General features: G+C 36.6%; 1 protein-coding gene across 1 annotated transcript in view; it reads left to right on the top strand.

Moving 5' to 3' along the window:
* dync1i1a (dynein cytoplasmic 1 intermediate chain 1a) overlaps window positions 1–16,438 on the top strand; it is a 72,950-nt gene that overhangs the window by 17,613 nt on the left and 38,899 nt on the right. The window contains exon 7 of the mRNA XM_039680700.2: window positions 13,115–13,207. Within this exon, the coding sequence (XP_039536634.2) occupies window positions 13,115–13,207 (93 nt within the window). The remainder of the gene's footprint in view (window positions 1–13,114; window positions 13,208–16,438) is intronic.

The raw sequence follows: 16,438 nt of genomic DNA, 5'->3' as shown, positions 1-16,438 counted from the left end.
GTTCTGCCACGTGTATTTAATATCACTGTTTTGGCTGGTTGAGAGTGTGTTGCAGTCGGCGTCTTATGTATGGCGGTTTTCAGAGGACCTCGTGATAGTTGTAGTCAAGGCTTTTGCCCATAGCCTTGCCATTCAGCACCAGCTCGCCCTCAATCGCTGATGTCTGGGTTGAGCCGGGCGAATGGGTCACATATGGAAGCGCTTCATGCCGGCGTGTTGTTTTAGCTCTTTTATACAAGAGAAAAGCTGAGGGTGTCAGTGTTCACAAAACTAAAGGTTAGCCAAAAACTCGCTTTCATACAACAGTGGTTGCAATTTTCCCTCCATCTCCGTCATGTCGCATTTAGATACTGTTACGTTTACTCTCTTTTGATCTGCAATGTCAAAATTAATTGGTGGCATTAGAGGGGATGTCTGTCTTTTCTCCCTTTGCTGAAATGCCTAGACTTTGAATTCATCACCATCATCTGACTCTGGTTTCAAGCCCAAAAAGGCCTGAATCCCAAATGGTTTGGATCGAGGTGGGATGCCAGTCAAAAAAAAAAAAACTGATAACAGACAATACAATGTCTTTCACTGTAGATGGACCATGCCAATCTGGACCCAGATGATTACAATTTTCCTCTTTTACCGCCACATAAGATACATGAAACCAGCTCAGCCAAAAATACGGCCCGTGTCCACGGAGCAACTATAATAATATTTGCCGTCTGATGTGTATTGAGCATCAGATGGGATTCTGTTTCATTCCTTTGAACGGTTAAACTTTCCCATGTAGCACACAAAATTTGAAAGTCCCATAGGTACTTCTAGGATCATTGTAAAGTCAGGTGAGGTCTGGGTGGTCCTAGGATTGCTGCTCCAGAGGGTTTCTATTATTCAACCATTTCAGTTCTACACACACACACACACACACACACACACACATAGACACACTACTATTCAAAAGTTTGGGTTCAGGAAGATTTTTTTTATGTTTTTGACGCTGCACTTAATGGATCAAAAATGCAGGAGAAACTCCAATATTGTGAAATACTATTACAAAATAACTGTTTATAATGCAATTTATTCCTTTGATGACAAAGCTAAATTTTTAGCATCATTTCTACAGTCTTTAGTGTCACATGATCTTTTAGAAATCATTGTAATATTCTGATTTGCTTCTCACACACACACACACACACACACACACACACACACACACACACACACACACACACACACTACCATTCAAGTAAATTCTACATCATATATACAGTATATAACACTGTAAAAAAATATTGTTGGTTTAACTCGTTGCCTTAAAATTTTAATTTTATTGAAATGAAAAAATTGAGTTAATACAATGAAGGAGATTGATTTAATCAACAAAAACTCAAAATATTTTGTTATCTGAACTACGTAAATTAAGTTGATTTGACAAAAGAAAAAATGTTGTGATTACAAATCATGAAAATATTTTTTACAGTTTATACATGAGTTTTTTTTTTTTTTCATTTTTATCAAGCTTGTATATTTAAGTTCAGTAATTTCACTTAAATGACAATTAATAGGTAATCTTCATTGTAGTTCACTTTTCACTTAAAAAAAAAAAACTTTTGCTGATAATTTACTCACCCCCATGTCATCCAAGATGTCCATGTCATTCTTTCTTCAGTCGAAAAGAAATTAAGGTTTTTGATGAAAACATTCCAGGATTTTTCTCCACATAATGGACTTCAATGGGAACCAAACAGTTCAAGGTCCAAAAGACAGTTTCAGTGCAAACTGCAAACTGTTCAAAGGATTTTAAACGATTTCAGATGACGAATAAGGGTCTATCAAGGGTTTATCAAGCGAAACGATCGCTCATAAAAGAAAAAAAGTTTATAAGTTATAAGTTAAAGTTAAAAGTTCATATAAGTAAAGTATAAGTTAAAGTTCATATAAGAAAAAAAAAGAGCCTTGGTCTTTTCTGTGATGCGTGTTCGTGACTCTCCAAACTCGTTCGTCAAAATGAACGAATCTTTTCCAGAGTCAACTCCTTCATTTCGTTTGTTGAATGAATCAAATGCCACGAAAAATGATTTGTTCATTTTGATGAATGAGTTTGAACAGGAGAGTCACGAGCATTACAGACACAGAGCAAAGCGACCGTTTGAGCTAATAAAACGTAAACTTTTTTTTCTTGTATGAGCGATCGTTTCACTTGATAGACCCTTATTCATCGTCTGAAATCGTTTAAAGCCCTTTGAACAGGTCTTTTGGACCTTGAAACGTTTGGTTCCCTTTGAAGTCCATTATAAGGAGAAAAGTCCTGGAATGTTTTCATCAAAAACCTTAATTTCTTTTTCCACTGAAGAAAGAATGGCATGGATATCTTGGATGACATGGGGGTGAGTAAATTATCAGCAAAAGTTTTTTTAAAAGTGAACTACTCCTTTAAGTGAAATTACTGATCAAGCTTGATAAAAATGATCATTCTAGAAGAAAATTACAAATGGCACAGAGGCTTTTGCATCTGAACTCTTCATATATATATTACATTTCAAAAGTCATGTTTACCTACAAGAACCTCACTTACCTTTGTTTGAGGTGCACATTAAGCAGGGACATTTAGCTAAAGTAAATTTAAGCATTCAAATATTACATTTATAAGAAAGTTACATTATGTAAGGATTTATTTGCTGCAATTTTATGGAACAAAATTCTTGTGAGTGATTAAATGAGTTGTTTTGGTTATGTCCTACAGGGGACATTAGGGGGCACTCTTAGCACATCGACGCAATAGAAACTGCAGAAGCCTTCAGACTTTTGCTGCTATGAAAAACCATGAATTGTGTAGTTACAGTAAAAACATTACATGATATACTTTATTAAATCATTTAAATGCCATTTCCTTGCTGTTTCTCGTGTATTTCAAATAAGTGTATTTCACTGCTGAAAGATATAAACTGGTTTGTTTTATCGCCGAGCTTGTGATAAATTTCAAGACAAATTTATCCAAATGCTTGACTCTTGAAATCGAAGAATTTTAGCCAATGTGCCATCTCTGTTTTGTGACTTGTTGAAAAGTGCCTGGGTTGAGTTGCTCATTTTGACAGGCCAGGGTTTGGAAAGTTTGAAGTCATCATGAGGTTTAATCATGCTCTGTGGCCAGTCTGTGCATGGCGTGGCATGATGACTCCCTTAAAGATGTGGTTCTGGGAGCAGGCCAGCTTCACTGGCACCACATTTGCGGGCCAGAGACCCGTTGCATAATGTAGGTTCATTACCAGACCAGAGTCTTGGTAGGTCAGGAATATGGGATCTGGAACAGTAGACGCTCAGTAAAAGGAGGAACTAATCATTTTCATTAGCGTTTGTGATTAATGTCGGTGTGACGCTGCAAGGGATTCATTTCACATCACATATTGAATTTAATTGCCAGGGATATTTAGGCAAACTAAAATACCTGGAGGTTTTGGGGGGTAATAGAGCTAAATACAAAATTACAGCATTGTTTCAGTGGACAATTATTGTGACTTATAGGTTGAATAAAAGAAATATAATCTGTCTGAGTGTGTGTGTGCGCGCATGTGTGTGTACATGGTTTTCTATCCCGGTGGGGACTTAAACCTTAATGCACACAGACTCATGGTGACTTGTGTCACTAAATTGAGGTCCCCATAGATAAACATGCTTATAAATCATACAGAATGTTTTATTTAAAAAAAATGCAGAATGTTTCCTGTCACGAGTTGGGTTAGTGCAAGGGGATAAAATATACAGTTTGTACAGTATAAAAATCATTATGTCTATGGAGAGTCCTCACAAAGATAGTAAACCAGACATGTGTGTGTGTGTTAAAATACCAAAGTAGGTAATCAACAACAGCCAAAAGTTGGTTTAGTTTGGTTGGATGGTTAATGTAAGCCTGAAACAGTATCTAGTTTCTTATTGTTGGAACTAGTTTGAGCTACAATGAGCTAAGTATCATGTTCTATTCTGATTAGATATCAGAATATATTTCCTAGTTAATATTTTCTCATTTTGATTCATAATGCTACGTGGTAATAACTGTTTGAAAATGACAATAGTTGAATCTAAAATATGTACTGTAGTAGCCCTAAAATGTATTTTAATATTGTTTTATTATCAAATGACTGTCAAAAAAATCAAGTAGAATATAATTAGAAATAATTTAGACTTTAAATAATAATTTAATAATTTAGACTTTAAAAAATAATAATTATTTTGTCTAATTAATTATATCAAAGTTCAACAAGCCACACATAACATAAAAAGATTTCTTACAAAAAAAAACTTTATTTAGAGGCCAAATGCTAAGACATTTGATTTACATCAACGGCAACGCTGATGACAATATAAATAAAAAAATTTCCGTCTTTGCATTTGACCTCTAAATAAAAAAAAAAAACGATTTGCCTGACCGACTTAAAACCTTCAAATTTTTAAACTAACTAACTAACTAACTAACTAACTAACCAACTAACTAACTCTCTCTTAATATCAAGATTTCTCAAGCCAATTTCAAAATTTGTTTACTCCTGAAAAGATTGTGTCTAAAAAACTGTAGAAATGGACTAAGAGTTTATGACCTATGACGAAAGTTGCACCTGAGTATAAATTCAAATGAACTATAAATGTTTACACATTATCAAATGGAAGTCCATTTAAATAGTGGGAATTACTGTAAAATAGTCAAATACAATGAGAACTGTAAGAAGCTGATAACTTCCCCACACACACACTTAAAATATTCAGTCCAAATCTCAAATCTAAAAGATTTCCTGTTCACGTTAGCAGCGCTTCTGAGCAGATATCTTTTCAAAGTTTTGGCTTTCTTTATCTCTCCCGACTCTGAACATTTCCAGACCCCAGAGTGCGTCTCAGTCTCCGAGGGGAAGGCAGGTCGGATCCGCGCGGCCTTGGGCTTCGAGATAGCGGTACTCTCAAAAGCACTTCATGATCAATCTCAGCCGTTGTCATAATGATGTCATAATGATGACAAACGACAATGGTGAGGAGGGCCAACAAAAGGCCATGCCCAAATGTGAAGTTGCTTTTCCAGTAAAGAGTCAAAGCGTTATTTGCCACAACAGCAAACTTTGAAGATCCTCAGAAGAGGAGAAGAAAGATAAGGCTTGCTATGATTTATGTGTATGGTTTGATGATGATGTTCTCCACCATTTGTCATTGTGCTTTTGATTCGTTCATCTACCTCTCGCTGAAGTTTGAGTCATACTATTATTTTAGATTCAACTTTATAGTCTTTCATCTGGCAGAGCCAATGATATGCCACTAATTAGCTGTGCAAGCAGAAATTTAGCACATAAATATATTATGGTAAACTGTAAATTGGGTATAAATGATAGTATAGTGTAAAAATTATTAATGTGGTTCAGAAAAGTAAAATAAGCAGTCCAATGTTTATAGTACAAGTCAAATTCAAAAGTTTGCGGTCGGTAATAATTGTCGCTCACCAAGACAGAATAAAATAAACAGTAATGTTGTGAAATATTATTACAATTTACTGTATGTTTTCTATTGTAATAAATGTTTCAAATGTAAATGAATTTTTAGCATCATTACTCCAGACCATCCAGACTTCAGTGTCACATGATTATTCAGAAATCATTCTAATATGCTAATTGGCTGCTTAAGAAACATTTATTATTATTATTATTATCAATGTTGAAAGCATGATTCTTTGTTGAATAGAGAGTTCACTTATTTCAAATAGAAATCTTTTGTAACATTTTAAGTGTCTTTACTGTCACTTTTGATCCACTTAATGTGTCCTTACTGAATAAAAGTATTAATTTATTTTTGTGTGCGTGCATGTGTGCGCGTGTGTAATATTTTTAAATTATTATAACGGGTCTATGCTTGGGGTGAGAGATGGTATGATTTTACATTTGCAAATTTATTTGGACTATAATAATTAGATTTTTTCTTTCTTAATTGTAACTGCAGGGGCGGAAACGGCATGGCTGGTTTGTCAGGCATCCATGTGGTTTATAGTTATGAAATGCAAACGCAGTCTCCACTGCCATGGGCTTTCACACACACATCTGCAGGAGGCCGAGAAGAGTGTCGGCTCAAGGACCTGACTCCACTCTGGCCTGTGCTCTGTGTGTTTGATGAGCAAGTAGCCAGGAGTACAAGTACTCTCTCCACAGCTTTTTCCATCTGATTTCAGAAGACAGTGTGACACTCTGTGTGTGTGTCTGAGTGAGAGAGACGGGAAAAGGAAAGAGAAGAGCTTTTGTTGGCTGGATAGGTCACAGTTTGCAGACTGCAGCGTGTGCGGAATCTATCATCGTGTCTCAGTCTAGTTTGATGCGACTTATTTTCCTGTTACTATTTTAATATTTGCATTGTAGTTTGAATTGGTTACATTTGCATTATGTGTATGCATGTGGCATTTTTAACAGTTTTGTATTTTAACCGTTTTGCTTTGCTAGCACCAGGCATAGACAAAAGTGTAATTTTGAAAAAATTGAAAAAAAATTGCGAATCATTTCGGTCGCCATTTTACAACATTGGACGTTTTCAAAACAATTTCCCCCACGTGAACTGACGAGTGAGTTGAAACTCATTATAATATGCAAAACTGTTATCCACTCCACGCCCATAAAAACCGAGCGTTTTTGAGCTAGGCTCAAAACTAGGGTAGAATATAGCCTATTACTTATTTATTTTGATATTTTTGAATGCAAAAACCAAGCGAACGTCATAAGTTGACCTCAGACAACAATATAATAACGTTTAAAAAGCCAGTTCATGACCCCTTTAATCAAAGTAACTTTCTCTTCCTCTCGCAGCGACGTTCTCTTCTCTGATGATGTGTTTTCTGTCGTGAGGGCGGGGCAAACTGTCACTCACATCCGATCGACCAATAGCAAACCACAACCATCCGATCAATTCCCCATGTACAAAATCAGGTTCCGCCCTACATTTGTTCTTGTTCGAAAAGCCATTTCACTCGGGAAAAGAGACTATCACAACTTCGGTTAATGTCGACTTCATACCAGCTAAGACAAGCAAACTGGCTTAAAACTAATTTGTGTCAAAGTCTATATGGCATCTGCTCTGTCTGAGGGCGATTAGTGTGTAGAATGTGATTTTGAGGATGTTTTTGTGCCATACAGAGGTGCGATAGATAGATAGTGATTGTCTCATGTGAAGTTTGCCGTGCCAGTTCCACATTACAGTCCTCTTTCATGTTCCTGTTGCCGCCTCCTCAGTGCTTTGCCTCAGTTGTGGTCTGCAGGCTGCTCGACACCCAACTTCTGAAGCCTTAGTTCAGTATGTCTGTATGCGGTGCTTCTTAAAAGAGGACGACACTTGCATGAATGTAGGCCTGAAAGTGTGTCTGATATATGTAGCGTGTCTGTCAGTCAGTATGGTGGGCAGGGGTGTCCTCCCTTCCTTGTCTCATGCCCCATATGGAAATACCCTTGGCCCTTCAGTTCAATTTCTCTCTGTGTTTCAGAGGCCTTGAGGAAAACAAACACCCTCTGCCTTCTCACAGACAGAAAAAAAAATCCCCACTTGTCAGATGAGGGGATTTTTTGATTGTCTAATCATCTCCATATCCCAATCCAGAGGCCTGGAGCTGTGCAGCTTGGTCCAATAAAATGCTGGATGAAAGAGTGAGGCGCATCCTACTTCTGTTTAATCGATGGCATCTTTTACTGCTTTTGGCGGTATTTTTTCACCACTATACTCCTTTATACCATGCCACGTGCCTTTTATAGAGGTGACAATGAGGGTCGACTAGTCGATAATGGGCTTTTATGTAATTAGATTTTAAAGACTGTTAACACTAATTCATATTAGATTATTAACTTTATTCATATAAAATATATATTTGCATATTTAATCCGATTTGACATTACTGTAATTCTGCTTTCTTAACAAAACCTAATTCGCGATTGTTTTATTTATTATTTGACTTATTTCAGAAATGTATTAAAAGTGCTACAGATATATATTATATTGAACTGTAAATGTTTCTCTTCAAGTCTAGGACAGTTGTTCTCAGCAAACCTTTAAAGAGGTCATATGATATTATTATTACATTATTATCAATATAATTCATATTGTTATTAGGGCTGTGCAAAAATTAATTGCGATTAATCGCAACCAAACATAAAAGTCTGTGTTTACATAAAATATTTGTGTGTGCTGTATATAATTATTTTGTATATATAAACACACACATGCATGTATATATTTAAGAAAATGTGTTATTCATATATAATTATTTATATTTATATAATATAGATTATGTATTTATATATATATATATATATATATATACAGAATTTAAGCGCAAATAATTTTTAAATATATACATGCATGCATAGGTATTTATATATACAAAATTATTATACACAGCACACACAAATATATTATGTAAACACAGACTTTTATTTTGGATGCAATTAATCGCAATTAATTTTTGCACAGCCCTAATTGTTATATAAAAATAATACAACATATAATTAATTTATATTATAACTAATTATTGATATATTGAATGAATATTTCATGTTAATAATCCTTTTAATTATTTATCTTTGAAATAAAATTAAATCTGAACATGTATTTTTTTAAACTTCTGGAATCACAAAATTAATTCTGGTTAATTAATTTGACGACAGTCGACAGTTTACTGGTAACTCTTTTGGGTCCAATTCTCACTATAAACTAGTTGCTTAGGATACTTATTTCTAGGATATTGGCTATTTATTATATACTTAAGCACATATGAATGCCTTATTTTGCATGACCATATTCTACATCCCTTAGCCTAGGAGAATCCCTGATCTCAAATCAACCCAGTTTAAGATGCTTTACCATCATGAAAACTGAATGGAAGTGTGAGCCTGACAAGTGCACCGTAACTCTCCTCTAACACTGATGTCTCCAAGACCACGTCCATCTGTGAACCATTTGCATCTGGTATATCGCGTGCAGCGTCTTAACAGCGGGAAGCGCTAAGATCCTCTTTACCACATTCAGAGGCATTCGCTCTCGCACCCTCTACAACGAATCAAACCTTTTTTTGCGTTTCTATTGCGACTCTAATATGTAGAACTAATCTTTCACACACCCTGCACCCAACTGTTGCACAAATAGCAATTTCTGGTGCCTAATTAAGCAGTTAATTAGCTGGGATGTCTCGAATCCTACACCCTGAGATAAGCTTGTGGCTTTAAGGATGGAAGTCCTGTTTTGATAGACGCAGCTGCTGTGATGGTCATTACAACTAGCAGCTTGACAAGCGATGGATTTGAATTGCTCTGAGCAGCTTGAGGGAACTGAGAGGAGATTGAAGGCTGGTAAGATAGAGGGGGATGTTATTACCTTGCACGGCACGTCCAGAGTTTCATCAACCTGGTGAACAGGGGAGATGGTTCCTAATGTTCCTTCCCACTGAGTAAACCCGTATTAAGCACCAGGGTAGAGTGTGTTAAAGCTGTCTCGTTTGTCCTTCTCTTCATCGCTTTCAATCCTTCCAACCGATCCCTTGATGCCATGTGGGTTGCCGTCACCTCATGGGAAGCGCAAATAAACATTTTGACGTGGATGGGAAGGTCTGATGCATTGAAAATGGATTTAAGGGCATAATTTAATTTACAAATTGGTTTGAAAGTTCCCTGGGATTTGGCCCACGGTGTCGATGTTTTGCAGAGCGATATGGGGTGTCACGAAAACAAGAAGCCACAGGGATCTGCTGATATAGTGCGAGCCTCTTGAACATTGTTTGCAAACCTTTGGACCACAACCATGAATCAGGACTGTTGTTTCTTTGTCCTCCGTCTGTGTGGTCAACACTTCTGGTGGCTTCTTGTGAATGACTTTCCTCTAGCCCTGGTTATATCAGGTCACGTCCCGCTCCACACTTGGATATCCTGATCCAAACCCTTCTGACATAGTCTGTCTAGCATGTGGGTCTTCTGGTATGCAAGAGGTGTCCCGTTCTCTGCCTGTGCTATTTTCTGTCAGGCCCCAGAGGGAAGGAGCAGACTCAAAATGAATGGCAGGGCTCTTTCTTCCTCACAGGGCAAAAAAAGATGAGAGAGGGAGAAAGAGAAAGAAGGCCAGAGTAGGCCATGTTGTTGTGGTCGGCCTGGGCTGGCTGGCTGCCTGTCTGGGTCTAAGGACTCCTCTCTTCCCCGCTGGTCTCTGGCTCAGAAGCTCAGTTGTATTCAGCAGCTAAACCACACTTGCTCCTGGCCAGACTCGGCTCACATCAGTGATACACATTCAACCTCTGGGGAATCAATTGTCTCAGTGCTTATACTCATATGCTATGGATTTAAATCACAATGCATACTGTATTAATGCAAAGCATTCAATTATTATGAATTCAACATTTTATATTCCATGCACATTCTATTCAAAGAAAATCCTTATGTATTAAGAGGGAATGAACGTTTAGTGTGCACCTAGTCAAGGTAGATGCAATATTTAATTTGACGCAAATGAAGAACAGATTCTTGAAGTGGCTTCTCTTTAAAAGGATAGTCCACCCAAAAATTCTCTCATAATTTACTCACACTTATGTCGTTCAAAACCTGTATGCAGAATATAAAAGAAGATATTTTGGTTACCAAACCGTTTTCGTTCCTATTGAGATGGTCCTCACTGCAGAACATGAAATGCACGGGGAGGAGTCGGATCCAGATCCAACTCCTCCCACCTTACATATACCTAAACCTACCCAGCTCCACCCTCTGAGACCCTAAACCCGCCCCCAAACCTACCCAGCTCCACCCCTGATCCCTAAACCCACCCCTAAACCTACCCAGCTCCACCCCCTGATCTCTAAACCCACCCCAAAACCTACCCAACTCCACCCCCGGATCCCTAAACCCACCCCAAAACCTACCCAACTCCACCCCCGGATCCCTAAACCCACCCCTAAACCTACCCAACTCCACCCCTCAGGACTGGATCCAACTCCGCCCCATGGATCTTGTGTACTGCAATCAGATGCTACTGTTCCTATTGACTGAAAAACAAAAATTGGTGTTGGATTCACTTTAGAAAATATATAGCTGCAAGCAGCAATTAATGAGGTTCAAGGCCTTTACGTTTACAATTAGACTCTTCAGAATCTTTCTGCAATGGCTTGGTTCCGATTGGGTAAAAAAACCTAGGACTAGTTCACAAAAGTAGGTTTTTTGAAAAATCCAAAATATCCGAACAGTTTGTGTGACGGTCGAACGATCCCTCAAAGTTTTAAGTCTCTACGACTCACGGTTTGGCCTGCCGATCCTTGGAAATTGGAACCACTAATATCAAAGAAAGCAATTAAAACATTGAATTAAACATGAAAGTTTGAAATAGAAAAACTGATATTGTGTTTTCTTGTAAAACACTTTTTTATTTACAGTTTACGGACAAAAAATACAATGGAAGTCGATGGAAAACAAAACTGTTTGATTACCAACATTATATCTTCTTTCATGTTCCATATGAAAGTAAGTCATAAAGGTTTGGAACGTTACTGACCAATTAACAACTCTTGTCATTGATGCTTTTTCTTATGTAAGCCTATCGACAATCTTTGTCTTTGGATAGTTTTAAACACAGTTTTACAGAAATTGTCCAATAATACTGCAATAATGTTGCAGAGTCACTTACAGAATAAGGTATTTTCATTAGAAACTTTAGTGGATCAATTAAGTTTTTTTTTTAATTATATTTTCTTATTGAAAAGCAATGTCCTAACGCTACAGCATGCCTAGTTAATATTAGCTAATTTAATTAAAAAAATGTAATTAAAGTCTCTTTAGAAATACAGTATTTTGAAATATTGTTGCAATTTAAAGTAGCTGTTTTCTATTTTAATATATTTAAAAATCTTGATCGCATGATCCTTCACAAATCCTTCTAATATGCTGATTTGATGCTCAAGAAGCATTTCTTAATATTATCAGTGTTAAAAACAGTTGTGCTGCTTTTTTAACAATTTACTTTTAAATGGTAGTCTGCATTATTGCTAGCTTTCGCTACAATTTTTTTTTTTTTTGTTTTTTGTTTTTTTTTCTTCCAGAACCCATTGGGTAAAAATAAATATACGGAAAAAAAAAAACATTATTGTTTGAGATTAAACACCAATAAGGCGGCAAATCTGTCATACTACAGCATAATTCACTACAATGTTAGCAACTGCATTCTTGCAATGCTTAAATCATTGTTGAGCGCGCCTCCAGGCCCTTGCCTCCTCCCTAACGGGTGTGAACACAAATACACTGGTGTTGAGAGTCAGCAGCAACACGTCTGGCATGATGGGATCACTTCCTTCTGCGGACTGGGCACCCACTGTCAGCCCGACCTCGGATAATTAACCTCTGCCACTGGGGTTCAACAAGAAAACAATCCCACAGAGCTCTGTGTGTATGCTAGCGTGACTGTGTGTGTGCCCCATCTACAGGTTCCTCTGAGGGTGTTAAGCGTCATCCTTCTCGCCATCTGTAGGCATGGGGCAAGGTTAGGAACACATGGCCAGCACTTCAGGGCCGAGGAGGGGTACGGACGGCGTAGCAGGTGGCTGAGAGCGGGTAGCACTAGGCCGGGGTCTTTGACTGGGGTGACTAGGTTAATTAAGGGGTGAGACTTCAGGGCTTGGGGGCCCCGGGGCAGGCGTTCGGGGGGTTTTGGGGGGTTGATCGAGTGCAGAAAGAGGCCACGCCACTCACCAGCTCCCCTTCCTGTGGGGTATCTGTGCCTTTCCATGAGAGGACCTCTGGATTCATGAAGTCAACGCACACACGTGTAGCACACATGTTCTTAGGGACCTGAGGGAAGTGTCTTTTTAACTGACTGTGTTGTTTCTCTGGAGCTCACGGTTGTGAAAAAGCAGCTGTGCAAATCCCCACCGAACCGAAAAAACATCAGGCCGTGTTGATCCAAAACAAGCCGTTGAGTTGAGTGCGCGTCTGATTAGTAAAGAGTCTGATTGTGTGTAAAATGAGTGGAAGTCTATGGAGTCAGTATATCAGAAGATCTGTAAGCTATTATTATGGGTCTCAGGGTGGGTCACACAGTGGAGTTCTGGCAGGTGTCATGAACAGAAACTGAACGTGACCTTTTGTGTGTGTCTTTTCAGAAGATGAAGAGGAGGATGAAGAGGTCACAGAACCGAAAGCTGGCCCAGACACTGACCTGCAGGAAGAGGAAGAAAGCAAGGAAACAAAAGAAGGTAAGAGTGTTGGCTGGTGCTTTCACACTCCAGGTTTCACAATGCCTGCTCCAAACTCGAGTTGGATTGATCCCTCTTACTCTGCCTCAGCTGGACGAGTTTCACATATTTGGGTCTAACGCAGTGTTTTTTTTTTATATTTCATTTTCATTTCTGCTGAAGGTGAGCAGATTCTGCTTGTTGTTCGTCAGTCACGCTTTTTAGGAAAGTGAGTGAGAACACAATTACGGAGATTACATGAACCATATTTTAATCACCCTTTTTTAAGTTTGTAAAACGTTTTCTTTTAGACCTAGGGTTCAAATTTGTAATCATAATTGTATACCTTTAAACTAAGTGTTTTATTCATATTAATAAAGCTATTACAACTGGTAACACTTTACGATAAGGTCTCTTTTTTAACATTGGTTAATATTAACTAACATGAACTAACAGTGAGCAGTACATTTGTTCAGTCTTTGTTAATCTTTGTTAATGTTAGTTGATAAAAATGCTCATGTTCATGTTAGTTCACAGTGCATTAACTAATGTTAACAAATACAACTATTGATTTTTGTAATGAATGAGTAAATGAGGTAACATTAATAAATGCTGTTGAAGTATTGTTTATTCTTAGTTCGTTAACTAATGTTAACTAATGAAACCTTATTAAAGTGTTACTTATATTATATTATATTATATTATATTATATTATATTATATTATATTATATTATATTATATTATATTATATTATATTATATTATATTATATTATATTATATTATATTATATTATATTATATTATATTATATTTAGGGCTGTGCACAGATTAATTGCGATTAATCGCATCCAAAATAAAAGTTTGTGTTTACATAAAATATTTGTGTGTGTGCTGTGTATAATTATTTTGTATACATAAATACACATACATGCATGTATATATTTAATAAAATGTGCTATTCATATATAAAATATATATATGAAGAGTTCAGATGCAAAAGCCTCTAAGTGCCATTTGAAATTTTCTTCTAAAATGATCATTTTTATCAAGCTTGTATATTTAAGTTCAGTAATTTCACTTAAATGGCAATGAAGATTACCTATTAATTGTCATTTAAGTGAAATTACTGAACTTAAATATACAAGCTTGATAAAAATGGTCATTTTAGAAGAAATTTTCAAATGGCATTTAGAGGCTTTTGCATCTGAACTCTTCATATATATATATATATATATATATATATATATACAGTATTTACGTGCAAATAATTATTAAATATATACATGCATGCATATGTATTTATATATACAACATAATTATTATACACTGCACACACATATATTTTATTTTATTTTATGTAAACACAAACTTTTATTTTAGATGTGATTAATCCAATATTATATTATATTATATTAGATTAGATTAGATTAGATTAGATTAGAATAGAATAAAAACAATATTAAATTAAATCCAGAACTTATTCTTTAAGTTTTAAGGTTAGCCTGTTTTAACAAATGTATGTAAAACAAAACAAACAAATAAATCGAAAAAAAAAGTGGTGTGCCCTTATTTAGATAGTAAAGGTGTGTGTGTTCCCTAAACCAACAGCCTCCACCTGGCACAAATTTAGCACGTTTGACTTCTGTATGTCGGATGTTATACTGAACAACATCTGCTCAGTTCAGACTCCACGAGAGAGACGTCTCTTTACAGCAAATGCTGGCGTTGAGACGCATGTTCTGCACACATGTTCCATAAGTGCCAATAGAAACCATAACAGATTTGTAGATAAATTACCCAGACTGACTAAAATGACATTCAGTGTGGCTGTTCCACAAGGGCAATTCCTTCTGTGTTGGCATAGCTGGAATTTTATTGTGGCCTTCGTTTGATGTTTCAAAGGGAAATGCATCCTGTTAGCAGTTAATGAGCCATGGGTGGAGTGACATGACATTGAGGGGTTTATTAACATGACGTAGCACCTCTAATAATTTGCCATGTGATTTACAGCTTGCACTGTAAGCCATTCTATGTAAATCTTCCGCCAGTGAAGTAATGCGTGTATCTTACAATTACAGTATGTATGATTTTCAACTTATTTTCAGTGACAAAGATTCCCAAAAAGGTCATTTAAAGAAGACATATCATACTTTTTTACATTTTCAACTTCTTTAGTGTGTAATGTTGCTGTTTGAGCATGAAAAAGTTCTGCAAAATTGCAAAGAACAAAGTCCTTAAAAAAAGAGTATATAAGTGTCACTCTCTATATCACCGTCACTGTTTTAATGCTAGATGTTTTGCTATGAATTACGAACATGGCATCTGAGGAATATTTCAAATTTTTCTCAGTTATTTTGCTTTATTTCCAGATTTAATCATAGGCTCGTCCTTACATCGTAGAGCACGTTCGCACATGCGCACTCTTCGAAAACGGTGATTTGAATAGCCTGACCAACTAAAAGAGGTAAATGACATTTGAAAGCATTCTAAATAAAATATATAGATTGTATTGAATGTCAGCTTGCTTATTTTGCTCAAGATAAGGATTTATTATAACCACGTCATGCAATCTAGAAACTCTTGCGACCATAGTTGGCTAACGATGCTTTCGGGAAACACACCCCAGATCGTTACTGACAAACTGGGAAGAGAGGAGCTGCAAAAATGAAAAATATGTGAAAAATAATGTGTTCCTTTGAACATTCAAGCATTAAACTAGGAATGTACGATATATCGGCCACCATATCGGTATCGGCCGATATATGCAAATTTTTTTTACATAATTGTGTATTTCCTTAAAGGGATAGTTCACTTTGAAATACATTTTTGATATGTTTTAGCTTGCCTCAAGTGTATCCAAGATTTAGGTGTCTTTGTTTCAACAGTATTTTCAATTTTGATATTTTTAGGTCAAACGGTGTGGTTATTTTGTGGTTACAACGGTAAAAACGATATAAATACTGTTCGTTTTCTCACACAAACCGCTCGTTTCGTGTCTTAGGCCATCAATGTGTACTTACATTTACAAGTCATTAAATCATGTTTAATTTTGACTTCTCTGTGCATGCTCTTTGAGGTGGACCCCATAGGCCTCCATTATATGACTGACAGACACGAACGGTTTGACCGAAAAATATCAAAATTGAAAATGCTGTGGAAACAAAGACACCTACATCTTGGATACACTTGAGGCAAGCTAAAATATATCAAAAATCTATTTCAAAGTGAACCATCCCTTTAAGCTGAGACGC

This window comes from Pimephales promelas, chromosome 18 (assembly GCF_988280905.1).
Source record: "Pimephales promelas chromosome 18, fPimPro1.hap1.1, whole genome shotgun sequence".
Classification (NCBI taxonomy): Eukaryota; Metazoa; Chordata; class Actinopteri; order Cypriniformes; family Leuciscidae; genus Pimephales; species Pimephales promelas.
Note: the sequence above shows the minus strand (reverse complement) of the source record. Positions and strands in the feature narration are given on the sequence as shown.